At 44.5% G+C, this 26,473-nt stretch overlaps 1 protein-coding gene across 1 annotated transcript in view; it reads left to right on the forward strand.

The window, feature by feature from the left end:
* Nucleotides 1-26,473, forward strand: part of LOC149367641 (uncharacterized) — a 203,387-nt gene that overhangs the window by 155,118 nt on the left and 21,796 nt on the right. The window contains exon 6 of the mRNA XM_089575214.1: nucleotides 2,866-3,073. Within this exon, the coding sequence (XP_089431340.1) occupies nucleotides 2,866-3,073 (208 nt within the window). The remainder of the gene's footprint in view (nucleotides 1-2,865; nucleotides 3,074-26,473) is intronic.

A 26,473-nucleotide genomic window follows, 5' to 3' on the forward strand; every position in this document is an offset into this window, starting at 1 on the left:
AGAAGAACATATATAATGCGAGAAAGAACACATGGGAAACAACACATTTCTTAAAAGAACAAATATATTATAAAATTAATATTGGGAAATAAATGGACAACACATCTCATGTATAATACGAATTCGAAATGCATGAAAAATAACTCTTCTGGAAGGAAAACAGGATATGTTAGGTATGCAAAATATGGCTTTCTAGTCCTTTCACAAAGTCTTTGCTTTGAAAAATGTTGCGTGGTAAAGAATTCCATTCAGTGATCGTGCGGGGGAAAAAACTATATTTAAATGTGTTAGTGCGAGCGAAGATTGGGGCTAAGGATTGTTCGTGATTATGCCGCGTTGTCCTTGTACTAGCATGTTTAACAGATTCTGGTGACCTCGCATATGCCTTGTGACCTCGAGCGTACCTGGAGCTTGGAAGAACGCTGACATTATCTTAATTCATTTAGAAAGGAGACGTCAAGTACTTGAAAAATTACAGACCGATCAGCTTACTGCCCATTGCCAACAATGTATTTACTAAGGTAATCACTAATAGAGTCAGGAAAGCCCTAGACTTCAATCAACCAAATTATCAGGCAGTCTTTCGTAAAGGACAGTCGACAATAAACAATATTCACGCTATCAATCAGGTCATAGAGAATTGCGCAGAATATAACCAACCCCTATATATAGCATTCATTGATTACGAGAAAGCATTTCACTCACTGGAAACCCCAGCTGTCATGCAGGCATTGCGGAATCAGGGTGTAGAAGAGTGTTATGCGAAAATATTGGAAAATATTTATAACGAATGCACAGCTACCATAGTCCTCCATAAAGTCGGCAATAAAATTCCAATAAGAAAAGATGCCAGGCAGGGAGACATGATCTCGCCAATGCTATTCACCGCCTGTTTACCGGAGGTATTCCGGGGCCTGAAATGGCAACAGTTGCCGATAGGAGTTAATGGAGAATACCTAGGTGTTCTGCGATTCGCGCTAAGTCACTCAGGACATGAACTCCAAAGCATGATCAATGAGTTAGACAGGCAGAGTGGAACGGTGGGGTTAAAAATTAGCATGCAGAATACCAAAGTAATGTTCAACAGTCTAGCAAGGGAACAGCAGTTCGCAATTGGTAGCGAGGTGCTGGAAGTAGTAAGAGAATATGTCTACTTAGGTCAGGTAGTGACCCCTATTTCGGATCATGAGAGGGAAATAACTAGAAGAATAAGAATGGGGTGGAGCGCATATGGCAGGTTCTCTCCGGTTATGAATGGCAGTTTGCAAATATCTCTCAAGAGAAAACTCTACAACAGCTGTATTTTACTGGTACTCACCTGTGGGGCGGAAACGTGGAGGATAACAAAGAGGATTCAGCTTACGTTAAGGGCAACACAGCGAGCTATCGAAAGAAAAATGATAGGTGTAACGTTAAGAGATCAGAAGCAGGCAGAGTGGGTGAGGGAACAAACGCGGGATAATGACATCGTAGTGGAAACCAATAGGAAGAAATGTGCTTGGACAGGGCGTGTAATGCGAAGGCAAGATAACCGGTAGTCCTTAAGGGTAACGGAGTGGATTCCAAGAGAAGGCTAGCGTAGTAGGGGGTGGCAGGAAGCTACGTCGGCAGATGATATTAAGAATGCTGTGGGGATACGGTGGCCACAGCTGGCAAAAGACAGGGTTAACTGGAGAGACATGCGAGTGGCCTTTGCCCTGCAGTGGGAGTAGTCAGACTGATGATGATATGCGGGAAACGTTGGTCGTCCCATAAATGATGAGCGCCCGGGCGAACATTGCCGCAACCTAGGGAAAGAAATTGAAGGTATGTGGCAAAACATCGTCCATCGTCGTTCGTGGATAGGGTGCAGTCTCATAATTACCGGTGGCCAGATTTTGTGCTCTGTGAAAAGTCAGCTGACCCAGGAGATTGTCAAGACGAAGGAAACACTCAGATATAGCCCTGACTGAGCTAGCCCTCTATTTCCAGCTTTAGGGGATAAGAAATCAATGTTTTTGGCTGGGAAACGGTATGACAGCCTGGCGTTCGGCTTTCGGCGCGAGTGCCAATGCAGCTGTTTTCCTACGTCTGTCTGATGACTGAGAAAGCATATGTTTTTCTTGCAACCACAATAAAAAAAAAATTCAGGGGGGCACCTTGTTGACCTAAAGTGCGAAGAGGCGAAAGCTTTATGCGCGGTGTGGCTGCTTATGTTACTGACGTGTGGATAAGATGTTAATTAAGTAGAAAATTGTTTGTCAATCTTAAATGCTGGAGACGCTGGAGGGCGTTTGGGATGCATCCGTCTGATTCGACGCCTTTCTGTAAACACTCTCCAGAGCCCTAGACAAGGAGAACTATATATGCGTTGGCAGTAAGTAGCGTAGCCATTAGCACGCTCGGCTGCGGAACGGAAGGATGGTGGTTCGAATCCCAACGTGCACAATTATTTTTTTCTGGTCTGGCTAGAAAAGTGTGACACCTCTGCTGACAACCTTATGTTGACAATGATGAGGCATTAAAGGCTTTCGCCTTCAAAACCAATCCTTCTTCGCGCCTTTGTATGTGTCTCTGCTTTCATATCGTGCCTGTTGTGTGCGCAAGAGCGTGACGAACCAACTCGCTCGAAACATAACGCTTCCGAGAATAGACAGACACACTGCGCTCTGTTTCTCTTCGTGTCGCTCTGCCCTCGTCTTTTCGCGCAGTTGTCCGAAACTAGCGACGTGTGCTAACTGGCCAGCCGGAAGCTACAGGCGGAGGCGCCGTATGTTCTCGGGTCCAGCAGTGTGTATGCTAGAGATGAACGCATAGGTTGCCTCCTTCTTGTACTACATGTCGCAAACTGTGCGTCATGCCTTCCCTTCTCACTTTCTACCTCAGACTAACCTGGCTCACCTCACCCGACAACTGCCTCATCTGCTCTGCTACGCTTCGGGTGAACGGCTCTGACCCCATGACAGCGAGCCAGCCGGCAGTTCATTTGGAACCCATCACCAGAGTTTTCCTGGGCAGCTACCCCAGAGAGGTCATCGTGGGGGGCTTAGAAGTACCCCACGAGAGCTTTCTCGGCTGCATAGGATACGTTCAGGTGAGGACGTGATGCCATTATAACTGCCGATATGCGAGTCAAGGCCATGACGGCAGCAGAATTAGCGCAAATTGATGAGATGCCTCACGTATCACGTCGTATCTCCGCAGCGGATGGGGGTATTGGGAGGGAGTTGTATTTCAGCAAGACAAAGGTCCTTTACCGGTTACAACAGGTGACCACGGCGCGCACCGTAAGGTGACATGGTAAGTTCCACGACGTGATAAAATTTGAAATGAACGACGCTCCCTTTCAGCTGAACCGCTACATGTGAGGAGGCCATCACCAATCGCCAAGATCAACCTACAATGCCAGTACTTGAACAATCGACCATGAAGTCATTGTGAATAAAGTTTTCAAAGTGGCTGCCGAAAAAAACAAACAAATATGTAATTTTGGAATGCCATCCAAAGACTCAGGGGCGCTTCGAACCAGGGCACTCGTTCATGACCAGTGACCTTGAGAGCGCCTAAAAAAAGTGAAAAATAATCAAAAGACGGTTACTACCGATAAAAGGTATTTAAGCGAAAGATGTACGCGCTGAAAGCTTGCGAAAGCTGACGCACACCTACACTGTTACACTGTTCGATATCCGTTGAAGCCACTTCTGGATGTTGGCGCTCTTGGAGTATCCAGTGCTGCAACCGTGCCGGCTGTCGACAGGAGGCAGACACTAGGTCATGGTGAGGTATCGCCATGACGGCTGCCACTCGAGAGTTTTATTAATCCAATGGTTTCTGGCGCGTCGGGCTATGGCCTGAACCATGCGCTTGAGGGCATATTGCTTTCACAGGAGAGCAGAAAGTTGGCTAAGTTGGTTGATATGCATACTGAAAAAATTGCGCAGAAAAAACGAGGACGAAGCAAAGACAAGACCAGGACGAGCGCTAACTCACAACTGAAGATTTATTCCGAAACACATGCACATGTAAACAGGAAAAAGAAACAAAAAAAAACTAATCATACCAATCTGACATCAAGAACATCACATGTCACCCCCCTGCGTACCCGAGTGATTTGGCCAAAAAACAGAACTCCCTATCAGGGAATTTCGTTCATGGTTAAACTGCGCGAAGGAAACAAGGACAGAGACAGAAACACACGTACACACTGAGCGCAGAACTTCCAACTTTTATTCGAAAAACGCTTCGGGCATTAGCTTTTATACGCACTAAACAACCACCACATGACACAGCCGGGATAAAAACCGATAAGTATTGACAGTAACGTGTCCATGATGCGCCGACCCGCCAGAGCGCCAATCTAAACTATACCAGTGTGTGCAATCTTATGCACCATTGATACCTAGATACAAGGAAAAAGAAAAGGGAGACTGGAAGATTAAGATCCTAAAAGTGAAGATAAAACGAATACCACCAAAGAGGTCATCAACAAAACGCTGTATTTCTAGCGCAACCTACTCAGCAATGGGATGAGACGCGGAACCAACAGTAATAACAATTAACAATGAAGGTGCAAGGCCACTAAAACACGTAGGCTGAAAAGAACTAAGAAAAACACACGAGAGGCTAAAACTGTGAAACTGAGAGTGAAAGATGGAGACAACGAACAACAAAGGTAAAGGCTCCATCGTTGTCTCCATCTTTCACTCTCAGTTTCACAGTTTTAGCCTCTCGTGTGTTTTTCTTAGTTCTTTTCAGCCTACGTGTTTTAGTGGCCTTGCACCTTCATTGTTAATTGTTATTACTGTTGGTTCCGCGTCTCATCCCATTGCTGAGTAGGTTGCGCTAGAAATACAGCGTTTTGTTGATGACCTCTTTGGTGGTATTCGTTTTATCTTCACTTTTAGGATCTTAATCTTCCAGTCTCCCTTTTCTTTTTCCTTGTATCTAGGTATCAATGGTGCATAAGATTGCACACACTGGTATAGTTTAGATTGGCGCTCTGGCGGGTCGGCGCATCATGGACACGTTACTGTCAATACTTATCGGTTTTTATCCCGGCTGTGTCATGTGGTGGTTGTTTAGTGCGTATAAAAGCTAATGCCCGAAGCGTTTTTCGAATAAAAGTTGGAAGTTCTGCGCTCAGTGTGTACGTGTGTTTCTGTCTCTGTCCTTGTTTCCTTCGCGCAGTTTAACCATGAACGAAAAGAACCAACTAGCCCGCCAGAAGACTATTCTTGACTATCAGGGAAGCGGACGGAAGTCTGGCTGACGCCTGTATCTCCGCTGATACGCATATGAAATGCTTCCATGAGTTCCCGCACAAGTTGGTCTCTATGCCTAAACAGAATTGTTGTTTTTTCAAAGAGCGGTTTACACTGCCGCTTCTTATCACCGGCATTACAAGTGCGGCAATGTTTTGGGAGGTTGTCAAGGGAATATCCCCTGAGTAATCTTCGGTGTTCACCTAATCTTTCGTTGACACATCGCCCTGTTTGGCCGATGTACACCGAACCACAAGATAGCGGCAGCTTATACACAACTCCCCTGGCGCAAGGAACGAACGGGGCTGTGTGCTTGATACTGCACTCATTTTTTCTCCCTTTCCTACTGCCGCCTCCTTCCTTCCGGCTGCTCACATGGGAACAGATTGAAGCCAACTTTCTAGGGGCGGAAAACACAACAGGGACGTTGTAGCGTACGGCTACGTTCTTCAGCCCATGCGCCAACCTGTGCACGTATGGTATAACGGCAACCCTTCGCCGGTCTGTTTCCCGGGGTTTGGGCCTCGAACCTGCCTTGATCCACCTTGACAACCTCCCGCAGGCTTCCACGATTGTTTACGGGGGGTATCAACTCTGTTTCAGCCTTTCCAATTGAGACGCAACACTTTCATTCATGACATGTGGGCACGACTTAAAAACGGCCTCCTTAAGACATGAAGTGGCTATCCCATTCTTTATGACTTTGGAATGGCCAGATGAGTAATCAAGCAATGATTTCTTGACCCTGGGATGGTATGCCCAGCAAACGTGTTTGGGGCGAAAATGCAATGACAGGTCTAGGAACTGGAGCATTCCGTCTCTTGGTACCTCTACTGTGAAGTTGAGACCGGGGCCACACTCTTTGAACAATTTGAGCACGTTGACAACATTGCGTTGCAGGTTAGGTTCAGAAGAAAACACTAAATAATCATCAACGTACCTACATATTTTCAATACTAGGCCATCTGTTTTCTGTTCAATGGATCTATGTATACCTTCGCCAGAAAAATGTTGCTAAGGATGGGGGCTACGCGTGACCCACTACAAACACCAGTTCGTTGTACAAAAAATTTCCCGTTCCACCCTATGACCGTGGACTTGAGATAAAACGTTAGTATTACTAAAAAAGACCTAACAGATGCACCACATCTGGACACAAAAGCAGCCTCGTCGTTGTGCTCCAAAATGCATTCCTGGACGCTTTCCTTTAGCTCATTGTTAGGCATCGAGTAGTACAAGTCCTCAATGTCCACACTGAAGGCGGTACACTGTCCTGGGTTACTACATACATGACTGAGGTGCTGTGGAATTCAGTTTTTCCAACTTTGCCAAGGCCACGAAAGACTTCGAGATCGAATCAGGACGTCGTCGCACTGGGACACGTTGAAGTTCCTGCCCAACACCTGGGAATCCTCAGGCTTGGTCCGAAGTTCAGTTTGCCGCAGGTACTTAAGCCCGTCGTAAAGGTGGCAACTGCCCGGTCTGTGTAGCGGCTTTCACGCAGTGAAGTCCAGGCAAGATGCGTCGAGGAATGCGTCGATGTTGTGGAAAGAACCCATGAGGGGAAAGAAAAATGTGGTAGCACTGCGTGGCTTGTAGATTTCTTGATATCTGCGGAGTTGAGAGTCCTTTGCGGGGTCAAGCAAGGAGGGTTTGTGCTGATTCCTGAGGGCTTGTTCGCGGAGAAAGCCCAGACAGCTATCTCAAAAAATTTCAGAGAGGTTGGCTTCAAGGCGAAGAAGGTGAAGGAAGAAGCTGTCGCATTAATGCTACACCACAACTTAGAGAAATTAGCCAGTGGCGTAAAGAAGGCTCAAGAACTTCACCTAGCCTGTTTTTTTCACGGCAAAAACCCACAAGGAAGGCATCCCGTTCCGATCAATTGTTTCCGAGCGGAATACCTGGCAATTACTGATGGCCACTTACCTCCAGAAGCATCTGGCAAGCCTGACTGTGGAGGACCCATTCATCGTTCCAAATTCTGAGGCAGTGGTGAGTCTTCTGAGCAACAGTAACCCAGGACAGTGTACAGCCTTCAGTGTGGACATTGAGTACTTGTACTACTCGATGCCTAACAATGAGCTAAAGGAAAGCGTCCAGGAATGCATTTTGGAGCACAACGACGAGGCTGCTTTTGTGTCCAGATGTGGTGCATCTGTTAGGTCTTTTTTAGTAATACTAACGTTTTATCTCAAGTCCACGGTCATAGGGTGGAACGGGAAATTTTTTGTACAACGAACTGGTGTTTGTAGTGGGTCACGCGTAGCCCCCATCCTTAGCAACATTTTTCTGGCGAAGGTATACATAGATCCATTGAACAGAAAACAGATGGCCTAGTATTGAAAATATGTAGGTACGTTGATGATTATTTAGTGTTTTCTTCTGAACCTAACCTGCAACGCAATGTTGTCAACGTGCTCAAATTGTTCAAAGAGTGTGGCCCCGGTCTCAACTTCACAGTAGAGGTACCAAGAGACGGAATGCTCCAGTTCCTAGACCTGTCATTGCATTTTCGCCCCAAACACGTTTGCTGGGCATACCATCTCAGGGTCAAGAAATCATTGCTTGATTACTCATCTGGCCATTCCAAAGTCATAAAGAATGGGATAGTCACTTCATGTCTTAAGGCGGCCGTTTTTAAGTCGTGCCCACATGTCATGAATGAAAGTGTTGCGTCTCAATTGGAAAGGCTGAAACAGAGTGGATACCCTCCGCAAACAATCGTGGAAGCCTGCGGGAGGTTGTCAAGGTGGATCAAGGGAGGTTCGAGGCCCAAACCCCGGGAAACAGACCGGCGAAGGGTTGCCGTTATACCATACGTGCACAGGTTGGCGCATGGGCTGAAGAACGTAGCCGTACGCTACAACGTCCCTGTTGTGTTTTCCGCCCCTAGAAAGTTGGCTTCAATCTGTTCCCAGGTGAGCAGCCGGAAGGAAGGAGGCGGCAGTAGGAAAGGGAGAAAAAATGAGTGCAGTATCAAGCACACAGCCCCGTTCGTTCCTTGCGCCAGGGGAGTTGTGTATAAGCTGCCGCTATCTTGTGGTTCGGTGTACACCGGCCAAACAGGGCGATGTGTCAACGAAAGATTAGGTGAACACCGAAGATTACTCAGGGGAGATTCCCTTGACAACCTCCCAAAACATTGCCGCACTTGTAATGCCGGTGATAAGAAGCGGCAGTGTAAACCGCTCTTTGAAAAAACAACAATTCTGTTTAGGCATAGAGACCAACTTGTGCGGGAACTCATGGAAGCATTTCATATGCGTATCAGCAGAGATACATGCGTCAGCCAGACTTCCGTCCGCTGCTCTGATAGGGAGGTCTGTTTTTTGGCCAAATCACTCGGGTACGCAGGGGGGTGACATGTGATGTTCTTGATGTCAGATTGGTATGATTAGTTTTGTTTTTTTTTTCCTGTTTATATGTGCATGTGTTTCGGAATAAATCTTCAGTTGTGAGTTAGCGCTCGTGCTGGTCTTGTCTTTGCTTCGTCCTCGTTTTTTCTGCGCAATTTTTTCAGTTTGCTTTCACAGCCCCAGACCAATTGTTGGCAGGCCTTCGGCTCTCACACAAACACCTCATGGCCTCACTTCCAAGGACTGCGTGCGGGTTCGCCACCGGATACCCTTTCTGTTATGGCATCACGCCGCCCCCATCTGTTAGCAGACGCCATGGCCACCATGACACAGTCACGCCACAAGTACAGCCTTTGTCAAAAGTTTGGAGCCCAGGGGGTTTGCTTCTGAAACACACTGTCTGGTTCGTTATGCATCTCCAGCACTCCAAATTTGCTGAAGGTAAGAAGATTTCCGGTCCTGACTCCTCCAATGGGTAGGACTACCACGAATGTTACAGGAGTCACAGGTCGAGGCTTAGAAGCAAACCCCCTAGGCTCTAAACTTTTGACAAAGACTCTACGTCTATCTCGTGACGTCCATGTGACGCTTAACGCTGACAGCAAAGGCGTGAATTATTCTCTCCGCCGGCCTGAATGCCATGCGTATTGGCAGGGCGAGGTACACCTCCCGCCGCCTTGTCACTCGCGGAGGCCTTGTCACGGCACGCGTCCAAGTAGTCCAGGACTGGGGCCATTGGGAATAAGAATTGCTTGCCACCACAAGGGCAGCTTCCCCAATCCGATAAGACAATCGATGCTCACGTCGACACAGCGCTCACACTAACAGAGTGAACCTTACTACGGAAGCCTCTCGCATAAAGTTGTTGAACGACACTTTGAATCCGAGCCGAAATCTGCGGACCGCATGTTTTAAGTCCGCATGCGGGCATGGCCCGGAAGGAGTGTTGTACATATTACGATCACTTTTGGTAGTCGCGGGTTTGCCGGACGTCTTGAACAGTTTGAAAAGTTTATTCTGGCATATTTGCAATATGCCCCCGGGGAGAGGCAAAAGGAGGCAGACAAAGCATGCCTCCTGACGAGGCATACACCCCGGCTAACACATCAGGACAGAGGTGACAAGACGGCAAATCACATATGCAAAAAAAAAAACACTTTACAAGAAAAGAACAGCATACTTTAGGGCAGCAAGCCTAATCACCTGATAGATTAGCGCGCCTCGTGGCATATGCGTGCAGATTTCTTGCGGGTATTGCAGCTCACGCGAACCATCAGTCGCATCAACGTATTCATCTGCTAGCTTTTTCGATGAAAGTAAAAGCCCAGTCGTCTGTGATGACCATCGATCTCGACCGACGCGGCGGACCTCGACGTCCGTGAACGAACTCATGACAAACGAAACATTGCAGCCGAGTTTGGGTTTTTCTATTGCAAAAAGTGAAAATTCAGGGTGAGCATTTACGTCACCTAACGTGCAGCAAGGCGAAAGCCTTTGTGGCACCCTTCTGAGCGCTCTAGAACGATACTGATTCTTCACTGTGTGCGTTTGTTTGGTGTTATGCTTGTTATCAGAGATTTGGAGTTACGACATACACCTCCGTTATATTTAGTGTGTTCGTTATAACCGACTTAGAGCTATGACGTAATACACCACTGTATAGTTATTTAACTCATCAGCCATCTTCGTTGTATGCGGTACAGATTTTTTGTTATACACTGGTATTTACTTATTTGATGCCAACGTATGCAGCGCGGGAAGACAAATCGTTCGAATGTCATACGCCAATTACTTTGGCCGTAATGAAAGTTTGAAGTTTCAAGAAATGGCTTGGGAAACAAAAGGTCGTCAGTGCGAATTCCTGGGATAAGATACGCTTTGATTCGACTAGTAATCATATCCTCGGTAACGCGCTGAATCGTTTGATGCCACTCCGGTCATTCGAGGTCAATGGAGTAGTCTGCAATCTTTGTACCAACATGTCCTCGGGACATGAGTATATGGACGGGAACGAAGGCGTCACATAGCGAAAGGGATTCATAAAGAGCGGCCACTCCCAAACGGCCCAGTGGCCCAATTGACTGCAGCGCACCAAGCGGCCGGGTGAGATACTTCTGGCTTCGATTTCAGGTGCGCACAGTTTGAATCCTAGCATGCGCTGCGGCCTACCACGCCCTCATAGCGCATTTTTTTTTGTGGCCAGTATGGTCTTCTACTCGCTTTCGGTCAAGAAAGATGAATTGCATTCCGGACGCTCTTCACCGGCCATCAGCGCAGCTGTGTCACGACCTTCACCAATCGAGAAAAGACACCAGGTGTTGTGTGAAATGAACATTTATTTTGCCACATATAAACACAAAAACCCACCGATAGAAGAGCAGTCGGCATTCGGCACGTCGCTAAGCTCGTTCCGCGCTTCTGGCGCGTCCATTGCTGCTGCAACAAGGCTCACAGCAGTGGCTCTCGCTACCACCGTGCACCGTCAGCTGAGAAACGTAAATTACGTGCAGGTGTCATTCTGATAAACCCTACACAAAAACTGTGCGAGCAGGCGAAACGCGTGAAAATGGCGAAATTATGGAATAGGAAAACATGCTTTTACCAACCTCGCGTGCGGAGCACTCATGCACCACATACAATGCTACAAGATACCTCCCAATGATTCACAAGCACTCCTCTGTACCATGATGTTGTCCCCCCCCTCCCCTGAAGCACGGCCAACTGCGCGTTTTGTTCGAAAAATGTTGGTCGCCATGACGGCTACAACAAGGGCTCCTAACCAGTGGTTCACAGTGTGCTGCGCTATTGAGAAAAAGTGCTCGGGTGCAATTTGCATTTCTTCATAAGAGCAGAAGACAATTTTCGGCGCACCAGCTCCAGGTATTCGAGCTTTTAGAAAGTCTTGGTAGTTTTTTTCATCCGTAGTTTTGAAAAGCGCACCCTGTTGTAACTACGTGGGTGCAATTCGCGTTTTCACTGGAGCAGACGGCGGGGTCTTCGACGCAAAGGTTCTAGTCTTTGAGCTTTTCAAGCTTACGTCTTTTCCCCTGCAGTCTTGGAAATTACGCGCGTACTGACAACGCGACAATGCTCATTTTCGACAGGTATGCTCAATTTTTTTCAAGTTAACTGCATATTTTAACAGACCGTCAACAAATACCACTAGAAAGAAGTTGCGCATTGTTGTGGACCATAAACTTCGCGTCCCCGTGGATTTGAACGGGAAGCCCAGCCAAACTACCCGTAAGGCAAAGCGCACAAAGCATGGGCGCGCCTTTCGCTAACTGCGCAACGACCGATGCCATGGCGCGAGCAGGTACGCGTGCCCTTCACAGGTTCTCCATATTGGGCTGGTCGGCGGGCTCAGCGAAACTACTTGAAGTGCAGCCTAGTTTGGCATAAAATGTAGACGTTTCTCACCTTGCCGCTGTGGGAAAGGACAAGAGTGGCACGAACTTCGCCAGAACAGCCGCCTGCTGATGAAGCGTGCGCGACTCCACGAAATGCGTAGGTGAAGGCACCGGCCGGCATGGTCAGCGCGAAGTGCTTGAAATGCACAGCAGTGTGGCAAAAAAAAATTATAAAGCACTGCGGCGACCCGCATTGGCACAGTGCGAAAGCATTGACACCTACTCGGCACTCGTCGCCTCTCTTTGCCTCTCTCTATTGAATAATTATCGATCAGTTGACTAATTAATGGCGAATAGATGAATTATCGGTTAAATTATAATTATATTAATAATTCATTATTTCCTCGCATGATGGAAGGGACTGCGGGTAAAAGTCGTTTCAGAAAGGGTGCGACTTGACTGAAGACCGCAGCCTCCTTTACTACAAGGCAAGAAATGATACAAAAGAAAATAGACATACATAAAAATTGACTTCAAATGAAATATGTGCACCACATAAGGGAAAAAAAGACACGCAAATCAAAACGAAAAAAGGCTCTTCAGTTATGTAAGAAAGAATGAGTAACAAAAAATTCCCCTAAGGCTTGTACATTAAGGCTCGTACGTTTCATAAATCGAGACCTGATTATGAAACGAATTTAAAAGTGTTGGCAGAGTGTGTGATAGTTTCTGTGTAGAATGAATGGCTCGTGGTGTGACCACATTCCACTTTTCCATGCTTCTTGTGACTTAAGAATGGGTGTTACTTGTGAGATTAGATAATTCGTCTAGAAATTTTAAATTTTCTTTTGTCCTCCTGCTTGAAAGATGAGTCAACTTGCATTATATTTGCTTTAGGAAATAAGTCTGATCTTTGGGCATTGTAAGGTAAGCTGAATAGTGCTCGAACAAATGTTTTCTGCAGTATGTGTATTTCATCTAGATTGGTACGTGATGTGGTACCCTAAACGAGCAAACAATAATATACCGTAGAAAAAAAGAGGGTGTTATAAACAAGAACCTTTACTCTGTATGGTAATATAGTTCTCAGCCCCGCCGTCATACCAGCCACACGCGATAACTTGCCCAAAAACGATTCTATATGTACGTCCCAAAGCATACTGTGGGTGAAAATAACTGCAAGTATTTTAAACCTATCTACAATTTCTATATTTTTCTTGTCATAAACGAGGTTAATGGAACTTAATATTTGTTTAGATTTGAGCCTGAAAATTACAGCTTTTGTTCTGTTTGTATTGATATGTAGACAGTTAAATTTTCTATTGATTGTTATCAATCAGTTGATTAGTTATCGATTTTTTGATCTTATTGGTCGATCACTGATTATTCATTACGTTGTTCAAATTCGACGCCGTAATTGTTTTTCGTCCTCTTACTTCGTACCCGTCCATACAATTCACCCTTCCATTGCTTTTGCTTCTAATAAAATAACTAATTTTCGATTTTTAACCTCATCGATGGATGATTGATTACCCATTTCGTTGATCAAATTCGACGGCTTAATTGTTGTTCCATTCACTTATCATATACCAGTCTAAACCCTCCATTGCTTTTTGTTCTAATTAACTAATTACTTCAAATAAATGCAGTGTTTTTATTCGATTACTTTAGATTTTATTCACCCAACACGTTTCAATGCATTTAGAACTTTTTCTTTTCATTCATGTTGTAGAATTTCCTGCTAATGCTTGCCGTACGCGCTACTTCTGCATCCAATTTCGATGTTCTAAATCATCTCAGTGAATATATATTTTGCTCATCATCCTCACACCGTCCTCTATTGAATTGATAGAGCCATTTGTTTGATGCCACCTCTTCTGAGAACGTTACAACTGCTGCGGACACGTTCTGTGGGCACGTTTTTGTGACACGACGCCGCCGACATAGCCTAGAAATGCTTTCGCATTAAAAGCATTTCTTACCTAAACCGCAAGAGTCCTGCGTCGAGGACCATGACAGACGCAAAACCGTGCAGGCTGCGCTAACAAAGACGCCGCCCGCTCACAGCCGCAGCCGCGCAGACGACCATCTCCTGGTTTCGTTCTGCCTCATCTGCCCGTCTACTACGTCGCCGGTCACTTGCGCGCCCGCGCATGAGCCCACACGCTAACGCTAGTTACGCCACTAAAGACGGGGAATAGCAACTAATCCGTCATATATATACTGGGGCCAGATTTCACCTTGTGGCTTCTCTTTATTAATTTCTTTCTCTATGGGCATAGGTTTTTTTTTACTGCGCCAATTCGCCCTTTGCCATATGAATGAAAGGCAAAGGTAGAAGCTGGTTTTTATGACTTCAGCGCCAAAATGAGCTCCAAAGTAACAGATTGCTGTCAATCATGATGTCAAAATTCACTGTTTGCAGTGAATCAGTTAATTACAGTTTATTCTAACTGGCACAATGCGGTATTTTTGGACGTAACTTCATTCGCTGACTGAAAAGATAATTGAAGCTATGTGCAGCCTTTCCATGTCATTGCATGCACTGCCACCTTAAATGCGGCCTCCTGATTATCTCAATGGTGATTGTTAACTGCAAAATACCTATGCTATCTATACTTAACATGTCTCTGTTTCTATCTGAAGTACGCATGCATTAAAAATTAAGTTTTTAGCACATTATTGTCAAATACAAATGCGAATGCACACAAGAAAATTAACACAATTTTGATCGTCTGGAACACGTAATCTCAATTGTTACTGCACAGGTTCAGCATTTTACATAATACCGGCAATGCAACAGCGATGATTTCTTTTCGTCACGTTTTTCCGTCCATACCAAAAGCCAAAAGAAAAACAGCCTTGTGTGGCAAAGATGCTGAGAGGTGCTCCACGGAGCTAAAGCGCACAATTAACTCCCACACAGAGGGCCTGTGCCATCAGTTTTTTTTTAGCACCTTTTCTCGAGCTGCCATTGCAACGAAACCTGTACAAGCAAGAATTAACTGAGCAATGGAAACAAGTTTGAGGAGGTCCTGTGAATGTAGAAAAAAGTGGTTACTTATTACCGTGTAAACATCTATACATGTAATTCCCATTTAATACGCATGCTCAGTCTAGTATCCCCATCAATCTAATCTTTCTAACACCCTCGAAGCTGTACAAAATCGCGCTGCCAGGATTATTTTCTCAGACTACTCCTATCATTCCAGTGTCACTGGGCTCAAATCACGGGCTAATCTTACTAATCTAGAAAAGCGACGCTGAATCTTCAGGCTGTGCCTTTTTAACTAGTTCTACTATACGCCACTCAATGTTTCAGCAATCTTACCAGTTCATCGACAGTCAAGCCGCACCAGCCATCCTAAAGCCGTCTATCCGCCCCCAGCACAGACCACAGCCTATCTTCGTTCGTTTTTTGTTCAGACCGCTCGGGACAGGAACAAAATGCCTGTCGAAGCTGTGCACCACTCCCACCCACATTCCTTCAAGACTGCCATTGAACCCCTCGTCACTCGAACATTATGCCCATCTTTCATATAATACCCCGTACCAAGGGGCATTTCAGGTAGTAATAATAAATAAATAAATAAATTAGACTAAACGTAGTAAGAGGTAGGAGTCAGTTACTGTCTGAACGGTAGAGGAAATGCAAGAACCATTTTATAGATTTTACATGGTGACAGCTTCTGGCTGACGGTGAGAATCAATATTTCGCGTAGTGCAAAAAATCGGATATGTTGGATTGTGCCACAAACCAGCAAGCATAAGTGATTACCGCAAGCATTCCCTGCATCTTAAGCGGAATTTGTAAAAATAAATCTTCCAGATGTGAGCTATGGTGTTACAGGATACGAAATAAAAATGACCCATATAAACGTGGCGCATACATGCATCTGTTCTCTGATAGAGCTTTACAGGAATTTTGAGGTCTTATTTTTTTTGAAGAGTTCAAATACTGACAGTGATTGTAGGGACAACTCTGGTTCTCAACGCAGTAAGGAAAAGTCAGCATTACTAATGATTAGCTGATGCCCGTGCCGCTTTTATTTGAAATCTTGAACTGAGTAAGGCATGTTGACGGGCTAGTTGGTTATTCATCTTTAAACTTGGCGCCTGTCCGTTGTCTCCTCGTCTCTTTTTGTGTCGTGAAATCATTTGCGCCTAGGTGGGTTTTTCCCAAGTTTATCTTGAACTGAGTTTACTGATTAGGTTAAATGTTCAGAAAAAAACAGCTTATTTATTTACTGGGCCTGTTTTGTTGCAAATAACATTACTCACGCCTCAGTAGGTGTCACAAGCTTACAGAACATCAAGTTGAAGTTAGGTAGAAGGATACTGAAGAAAACAGAAAATATGATGGGTTCTGTCTTTCACTGATGCCCTTGTGCTGTAATTTCAAGTGGCAGTGTTTCTTTGCTTTAAGATTAACCAAAAGCCTCGTTTAACTTTATAATTAGACAAAGGTTTAAGCTAGATTTAAGCAGGGAAAGCCTTGCATTAATTCACTCATAAAAATTATTGCAGTATGCCTTCCTTAGTATGCCTTAGTATGAAGTATTTTATTTATTTATTTATTTATTTAAATACCCTAAAGGCCCAAGTGGGCATTACATAGGGGGGGGGGGGGGGGGGAGGGCATGAAAACAACACAATACAGATTATTGGCACACAGTAGTTAACAAATACAAAGAATAACTATATACAAATTGCAAGCACACATCACTGCAGTCGCTGAAAGATGCATAGGTTGAGCGTATAAGACAATGCTTCGACAATACTGAAAATATCACGGTGAATTTTGTAGGCCAAGGTGCGATGAAAGTTTTGTTTGGAAATGTGATAACTCAGTTTCAGAAACTATGTCAGCCGGTAACGAGTTCCACTCTGCCATGGATAATAGTAAGGGTGATGTTTGATATTTCAGTGTTCGTGCGAAGATGGGTTGCACTTTGTGGGAATGATCAGACCGGGATGAAACATGATGGGCAGGGGCGATGCGATCAGCTGTGAACGGGGAGCCATCGTAGTACAAGGAATGAAAAAACGATAAACGAGAGAACTTGCGTCGAGTGATAAGGTCGGGAATACTGATAGTTTGCTTCAATAATGACACACTTTCATACGGTGAGTATGAAGAAAGGATGAACCTGACAGCTTTATTTTGCACAGACTCAAGACGGTTAATTAATGAAACGCTACTTGGACTCCATATTAAAGATGCGTATTCTAAAGCTGACCTTATGAGTGTAGTATACGCGCGAAGCTTTGTCTCGGGGTTGGCAAGATATAGACGACGTTTGATGAGTCCCAGTTTCTTAAATGCTTTGTTTGTGATGTGATTTATGTGGGTGTTCCAGCTTAAATCAGCACTGAGATAAACACCTAGGTACTTAAAACAATCCGTTCTTTCAACTGTATTCTCATTAATTGTGTAGACATTAGAAGGTATATTAGTGCGCGTGGAAAAGGTCATCAACTTTGTTTTTTTGACATTAATTTCCATCTGCCATAGCTGGCACCATTCATTTAGGCGCACTAAGTCGGTCTGTAGAATAACTGCATCAAGGGGGGTGACTATCCCTCTATAGATCACGCAGTCGTCAACGAACAGTCGCACGTTAGATGATATGTTAGATGCTATGTCATTAATGTAAATTAAAAATAGTAATGGCCCTAAAACGGATCCCTGTGGGACTCCCGATATGACTCGTGAACTGCTCGATGAATACTCTTTAATTTTGACGCTTTGGGAGCGATTACTTAGGAATTCTCCGATCCAACGGATGATATCGCGATGCAGTTGTACGTTGTTAATTTTCTTCATTAGTCTTATGTGGGGAACGCGATCGAAAGCTTTTGAAAAATCTATAAATATGCCATCAGTATATATTAATTCGTGTACCGATTCATGAAGATCTGTTAAGAGCTCAAATAGCTGTGTTTGACAGGACTTTTTTTGCCTAAAGCCATGCTGGTTAGCAATAAGCAAGTTATTAGCGTTTAGGTGGGTCATTATGTTTGAATACAGGATATGTTCAAGCAACTTGCAACAAATCGATGTTAGTGATATGGGGCGATAATTTTCCGGTGACGTGCTATCACCAGATTTAAAAACTGGGCTGACGTTTGCGGTTTTCCAGTCATCGGGAATGCATCCTGTATCTAAAGACTGCTGAAATATTAAAGTTAGTAAGGCAGCCGACACGTGCGCGGTAAGTTTAAGAAGTTTGGTATTGATACCGTCTGGACCAGGGCTACAATTAAGTGGAAGTCGCTCAATAGCTCGGGCAACACCAGCTGCGCTAATGACGATTGGTTCTGATGGATGAAGCACTAACGGTTGTTGAGGTTCACGGTAATTAAAAGGCACTGATTCGGTTGTAAAGGTGTCTGTATAATGCTTGTTGAATAGGTCAGGCATTGCCTCAGGAGGTGCCACACGTCCATCCGCATCTTTCAATGCTGGTATCTCATGGCTGCCCTTAGGGTTTATCACTTGCCAGAATTTTGCCAGAATGCCTTCATACTAAGCTGAAATCTCTCTAGATTTATGTTTTAGTATGCCTGCGTGTATAAATAATATCGCCATTGGCTAAAAGCGGAAAGTGGTGTACTACAAAGAAACATACTAACGCCCACGCATCATCATCATATCAAAAATATTTACAAGCACTTTCTTTGCTTGCAACAGCGAAGTTCTTTGATTTTACCACATGAGTTTTGGTGGCACACAATTTTTCAGGAATGTAGAGGAAATTTGTTCCGGTGTTAAAATTACAATAGGCGGCAAATGAACGCAGTTAAATAAACGACGGTTCCACTAGCACAATTATACTTCCGGATAATATATTTGTTAGGTGTGCTGCGACTGTGTTCAGATATGCATGCAAACATTTATTGGTGCTTGGCTGCATGAGAACACGGCTTCGTGTCAGACATAGTTTATCAGCAGGATGTGTCTGTTATACTGTCCTAAAGATAACTCCTGATTGTAAATCTGTGTGTTGATTGTCTTTAAAACACAACAAGCGCACACAGACGAAGGACAAAGGAGCAGGGTGGACAACACAAGCGCTGTCTCGCGACCAAGCTTTGTTGCGAAAGGAAGGACATAACGCGCGTAAAATGAAAATGGCGCATGCACGAAAGGCACGCGAGGCATACGATTCACGAACACACACATCCTGCGAAAACATCCTGATATGTTGGTTATCTGTTTTATTTCAGCTTTTGTTTTTATTGTTTGTTTTCAGAGGATGCGCTTGTTCATGCCTTGTATGCCTTGTGTGCCTTTCGCACATGCGCCGATGTTCACTGTATGCGCGTTATATCCTTGCTTCCGCAATAAAGCTTAGTTGGGAGACAGCGCTTGTAGTATTTACTCTTCTCCTTTCTCCTTCGTCCCTGTTTGCGGGTTTTCGATTTAAAGACGAACTACATCCAAATTACCATTCTTCTGTTGAATATGTTGTATCACACACAAGCTTCAAAAGCCATCTGTGTACAGGGTAGTCCACTCTTAGAATGCGTTAGCGCATGGCCGTGCTACTTGGAGGGTCACGGCGTCCGAAACGGCTGCGCATCGAAGCGAAGTGGCAGATGACGCGAAGCAACACGTCCAGGTAAACCTTGTCCTGCGCCACTCTGCTGCGATGAGCGACTGTGTCGCATGCGGTGGCCCTCTGAAGAGTGTGGCCATGTGCCAGCGTGTTCTAACTAAGAAAGGACGACCCTGTACCTATTATCAATTATTGATAAAAATACATGCTATGAATGCTCAAGAAGCACAATAGTGGAATCTGCAGCTTCTTCATTTTGGAACCAAGTGCGCAAATGCCACGACACAACACAAAAATTTAGAAGGCAGACAAAAAACAGAGCTATGTTTAGGCTGGCCTTTTGATTCTTGTGCCAATGTCCATTGCGGTTTGTTCCACATGGGTGCTATTCAACTATCCCAGACTTACAGTATGCTGCATATTTGATTTGCACAGTGATACTCAAGCATGCTTTGTCTGCATCATAGATAGTCATAGCAAAGTTATTTGGAGCAGTTTGAAGAAGCTAGTCATAAAATGACAGCGAAGGGTTCCCAGAAAGAAGAAAATATGGCTATTACTTGTTGATTCAGCAGTTGAAAACATTGACGTGGCAGTAAAGTTAATTGGAATGATTCATCTGGAAGGCAAAAACATGTTTCTGTCGAGCATGCAAGAAGTAATTTACTTAGCTGCAAGAGTTATTAACATGCAAACAAACGTTTTTTTTTCATTTTCTCTGCATTTTGTGCAATATACCTTCTTTTCTAATATTTCACGCATTATTTCATGCATGAAATATGTTATCAATAACTGGAGGATGGGATGTTTCTAACTTATGGTTCCTGTGCACATGCTAGCATATCTTAGTGTGGCCATGTTTTTAAGGTCTCTGGGAGAACCCAGGTCTTGTTAAGCTGTGCTTGCCTTGAGCTTCATCATCATGTGTGTATGTATGCAAACTACTCCACTCAAGTCAACAAACCTATATCCTACGCGCTCGTTGTCCGTTAGACTACAGCAAACAGGACACAACCAGTACTGTATGTAAAAGCGTGTGGAGTTCTGTTATGAGCGACTTGACCTTTCTTGCTGTAAGGCCGGCGCTCATTTCCAGCTGCATCCCTTTGCAATACGCCTGCACACATGGAAGCAGTTTCCGCTGTAATCGACAGCCCCGGCAAGCGCAGTGCAAATGGCGACAGTGCGAAAGCACAGTGCCGCCGTCTTCACGGGTCTCCCTTAAGCCGTAGGCTGTCGTCGGAAGGGCGCACGATGTCCCACAGTTATCCGCACTGCCGCGTGGTCTAACAAAGCCGTCTTTCAAGGATGGCACTTTAAATTAATTACGCCGTATCTTTGACATACTGACCCAATGCGTGAGAAAACAAGACTGTTCCTTACCATTTTTTGCCGAGGCTTCGAAGAGCGCCCGAAAAATCACTACGGCGTATCTCCGACAATGCTAGGTACAAAGTCCGTTCCTTATCCTTGTCTGCATAGCACCCCGCACAGAGTCTTCGGTATAGCGGCTTCGTGGTCCTTTCCCCTTTTCTGTAATTCTTGACGGACGGCACACACTGATGACAAATGGAAGCGCATGAGTGTCAAGAATTTGACTAGAAACGCGAGCGCAGAGGGGGGCAGTGGTGTACCGGACGCAGGTGGGAAGAAAGCCCCCGACGGGAGCGGGTGCCGACGCCCCGAAAGGCTTGAATTATCGGCTTCTTGGGGTTTAACGTCCCAAAGCAACCCAGGCTATGAGGGACGCCGTAGTGGAGGGCTACGGAAATTTCGGCCACCTGGGGTTCTTTAACGTGCACTGACATCGCACAGCGCACGGGCCTCTAGATTTTCGCCTTCATCGAAATTCGGCCTCCGCGGCCGTGATCGAGCCCGCGTCTTTCGAGTCAGCAGCTGAGCGCCATAACTACTGAGCCACCGCGGCGGGTTCGATGCCCCTAACGGAGAGACACTGACGGATTAGTGCGAAAGTTCGCATACGGTCGTCAGATCTGCGCAGAAATCTTGCTTGACCATCTTGCTTAGTCATCTTCCATCTTGCTTCGCATCTTCGTTGTGTATCACTCGTTGGAACCACAACTGCGACGCGAATGCGCAATAATTCGGCAAGGCCGCCGTCGAATTTTGATCTTCACCGATTTGTACGAAAATCGATGACCAACCATAATTGCCGTGCCAGACCCGATGATAAGTTTCAGCTTTTGCCCAGGCCATTGCCCAAATTTGGCCCGGGCCGTCCCTGAAATTCGACCTTGGGCGATTTGGGCCAAATCCATGTCCAGTCATAATTGGGCATGCTGGAGGGGATGGCGACAATGGCCCGGGGCACCCCCTGAATTTGACCTTGGTAGATTTGCACTAAAATGAATGTCCAACTATAGGTGGACGTGCTCGATTCGATGGCGATCTCCAAATTTTGCACCGGTAAATGCCGAAATTTGGTACGGGCGACCCTTTAAATTTGGCCATGGCTGATTTGGACCAAAATCGATGTCCAACCATAACTGAGCGTACCAGACACGATGGTGACATCGAAATTTCGCCGAGGTCATTTGACCCGGCCCACAACCGACATTTGACCTTGACCGATTTGAAACAAAATGATGTCAAGCCATAATTTAGCGTGCCCGCACAATGGCGACCACCAAATTTGGTCATGGTCATTTCCATAATTTGACCCGGGCTAACCCCGAAAAAGTTATCAGCTTTGATATTCGCGCCATCTCATTGCTGTGGCCTCGCTGGTCGGGTCACTATTTAAGTAACCACGTCACACATAGGTTTAGGCAGAGTTACCCCAGCTATTTTACTTTTTGATTTGGTTTTTATTCTTAGAAGAACCCTGTGTTCGTGGCTAAGCCCGACCCACGGGGAGTTACCACCTCGCTTGATAATTTTTTATTGGAGAATACATATATGCTTGGGGCAGGCAGGATTGGGATATGATTTAGGCCGCAAGTAAAGGATGACCGAATAGAACTACCCTGCGGACAGAATAGACCTGGAAGAGCTGTCAAAGCTAATAAGTTCAAGGTAGCCGATATAATAAGTACAAATTTAAAAAAGTTGAGCATGCTCTAAAGAACGGGGGTAGCGTAAAAGAAGTGAAGCGAAAAAGAGGCTTTTTTAATGAAATGTCATTATCAGTTTGTATAAGTGATAGTTAATGTAGACAAAGAGTTCTACACAATTCTATTCAGCAGCGAAAGTAATCAGACTGTTAATGAGAAAGGCAGTAGAGAACAACAATGAGACACTCCGCCAATAAAGAAAGAGGAAGTAAAGAACGACTTAAGAGCAATGCAGAGGCCGAAAGCAGCTGGTGAGGATCAGGTAACAGCAGATCCCTTGAAGGATGAAGGGAAGAATAGGCTAGAAGAACTTGTCATTGTGCCTTATGACCTCTACCGTACGAGACGTTTGGAAGAACGCTAACATTATCGCAATTCATAAAAAATAGTCGTCCAAATTACACATCGATCAGCTTACTGCCAACTGCCTACAAGGTATTTACTAAGGTAATCGCAAACAGAACCAATGAACCGAATTATCAGGCAGGCTTTCGTAAAGAATCGCGCTATCAATCAGGTGATAGAGAAATGCGTAGAATATAACCAACCCCGTATATATAACGCTAACTGCTGAACAGAAAGCATTTGACTCAGTGGAAGCATCAGCAGTCATACATGCATTGAGGAATGAGGAAGATATTGTAACGACTGCATAGCTAGCATAGTCCTCCTTAAAGTCAGCATTAAAATTCCAAAAAGGAGGGCGTCAGGCAAGGAGACACGATCTCGACAACGCTATTCACCGCCTGTTTACCGGAGGTATTTCGAGGCCTTAATTGGGAACAGTTGGCAATAAGAGTTGATGGAGTACCTACGCAATTTGCGATTCCATGATGACATTGCCTTGCCAAGTCACTGCGGAGATGAGCTACAAAGGACGGTAATTAATGAACCAGGCAGAGCAGAATGGTAGGTCTTAAAACTAACATGCAAGAAACCCAAATTAATGTTCAACACAATCGCAAGGGTACAGCAGTTCACAATTGGTATCAAGGTTCTTTATGTAAGAAGGGAATAACTTATGGCAGGCAGTGGACGGTGATGCGGATCATCAGAGGGAAATAACTAGGGGAATAAGAAGGGGCTGGAGCGTATATGGCTGGTTCTGTCAGGTTATGAATGGCAGTTTACCAAAATCCCTCAAGTGAAAATTCTACGACAGCTGTATCTTACCGGCACTCATCTACGGCGCAGAAACATGGAAGCTAACGAAAAGGGTTCAGCTTAAGTTAAGGACAATGGAGAGAGCTATGGAGAGGAAAATGACAGGTGTAACGTCAAGAGACCGGAAGCGGGCAGAGTGAGCGAGGGAGCAAACGTGGGTTAATGACATTGTGGTTGAAATCGAGAGGAAATGGGCTTGGGCAGGTCATCTGACGCGAAAGCAAGACAAGCACTGGTCCTTAAGGGTAACGGAGTGGATTCCAGGTGAAAGCAAGCGTTGCAGAGGGCGGCAGAAAGTTTCAATTTCAATTCAATTTCAATTCAATTTATTCTCCAGTTATACACTGGAACGTTCTCCGGGCTAAAAGGACCGACTGGGCCTTGACTGAGTCCCGGAGACGTTTACAGAGCAGCGACAGGCGGTATTTACAGAGAAATGCTATAGAGTACAAAATTAAACATAGTGTATACATATAAAAAGTGCATACATATATACAAAGCACACAAAAGAGGACACATATACTGAGTTCTACAACCAAAAAGTGTGAGGCAGAAAGAAATTACAGTTTACTGAAGTATTCGTGCAGCTTTTTGCGCGAAAAGGTTTTCATATCTTTATGGCGATATAATATAACAGGAAGATTGTGCTTTATGGACTGCTATTTATAATTGGTGCGAAACTGAGGAATCAGCCAAGGGTCGGTGTTACGGGTAGCAACATTGTGTTCGTGGCGTGTAAATGAAGATACACGTTTAAAAATGATTGGAACTCTTTTGAGGAAAAGAGAAATGACTTTAAAATGCGATACTCATAAAAGTGATGAATTCGGATAATATTGTAGTCTGCAAAACTATCGGCGGTGGTCAAGCCAGGATCAGTATTTGCTATGTGGCGCTTAATTTTCTTTTGAAGGACACTGATTTTTTTATGCTGGTTTGTGTTGTGGTAGCCCAAACTAGGTTGCAATAGTTTAAGAGAAAAATAAGCCATAATATACTTGAAGCCTAGCTTTTACAGGCAGTAACATTCGACAGCGGGAGAGCGCCAGCAACGACAGAAAGCTTTTTACAGATGTGACCGATATGATTTTTCCACCTGAAATCGCTGTGAAACGTTACGCCTAGAATTTTATGTCGTTCGACAATTTCGATAGCTTGGCCTAAATATCGTAGTGTACTGTTCATCTTAAAAACCTTATTTCGGGCGCGAAATATTATCGCTTTGGTTTTGCTAGTATTAGGTTTAAGAAAATGAGACTTCGACCACACGCACAGTTTACCTAGTATTTCATTACATTTTACGACCAGTGTGTTTGGATCGCTGCCAGTAATTAGGAAGCTACTGCCATCAACATAAATGAGAAATTTAACTATTTTGTCGATTTGCACTAAATTTTTAATGTACATATTAAAAAGAACGGGGCCCAATATGCCGATTACGGTGAGACAATATACTTCTCTGCGGCCCTCCGCACACAATAGGTAACAAGGAAGATTGTTGGCTGTCTAGGGATACGCATTGTCTTCTGTTACTCAGGTAGGACTCAAGCAGCATTAGCGGTTCTCCACGAATGCCGTATGAATATAACATGGCAAGAAGAATTTTATGGTTTAGGCAATCGAAAGCCTTACTAAAGTCAATGAAAATGCCTAGTGTAAATTGGTTGCTGTCAATGTTTTGTACAATTTCCTCTTTTATTTCTAACAACGCATATTCTGTTGATCTACCCTTTCGAAATCCAAACTGCGCATTGCTAAGAATATGGAATTTTTCAGTGAATTTCGTTATGCGGAAAGAAATTATTTTTTCAAGTATTTTTCGAAAGACGGGAAGCACTGAGATTGGCCGAAAGTAGGACATTAGGTTTTTGTCGCAGATTTTGTAAATTACTGATACTATGGCTATTTTCATAGCTTCTGGAAATGTATGTGTTACAATGGTCAAATTAAATACATGGACAACAACAGGAGTAATATGTTCAAGGAGATGTTTGATTCGATTGATTTGCAAGTTATCAAGGTCGAGGGCTCTACTATTTCTAAGGTTCAGAAATGAACTGAAAACTTCAGATTCATTTGCGGGTTTGAGGAAAACACTGATAGCGTTACTGATGAAGCGTTAACAATGAAGTGTTACTGATATTGACTGTGTTTTGGGTCGCGTGTGTCGCATTACTGATTGGCCCTGCTATATTTACAAATTGATGATTAAAATGGTCAGCAAGCTCTTTTCCACGTAAGTTTTCGTTGGCGTGTGATATGAATTTCGGGGCTTGATCAATCTTCTGACGATTTAAGACCCTATGTAATATTTTCCAGATAGCAGTGGGGTGCTTTTTAGAAACATCTGCGAACAGTTGCTGGTAATCGGTCATTTTTGCTCGTCGTAGTGTTGAATTGAACTTTTTCCTAGTAGTCTTAAATTCTTTCAAGGCCTTGACCTTGAGAGTAGAAATCTATGGTAAAGGCGGTTTATTGTTTCTTATCATGCAGATATGCTCGTGTGAAATCCCGGGTTTTCTATTCTTTGTCGATCGCTTACTAGTTTTTAGAGGGAAATACTTAGCGTAAATACGTGCGAAGGCTTCAAGAAATTTAGAATACGCTTTGTTGACATCATTCTCGCCGAGAATTGTAGACCAGTCATGTAAGCTTACCTCATATTTTAACGCTTCGAGTGCTGTGTCAGAGACAGGTTGGAAACAGAAGGCCTCGTTATGAAATGCA

Source organism: Amblyomma mixtum, chromosome 1 (genome assembly GCF_055824585.1).
Source record: "Amblyomma mixtum isolate Tamu chromosome 1, ASM5582458v1, whole genome shotgun sequence".
Taxonomy (NCBI): domain Eukaryota; kingdom Metazoa; phylum Arthropoda; class Arachnida; order Ixodida; family Ixodidae; genus Amblyomma; species Amblyomma mixtum.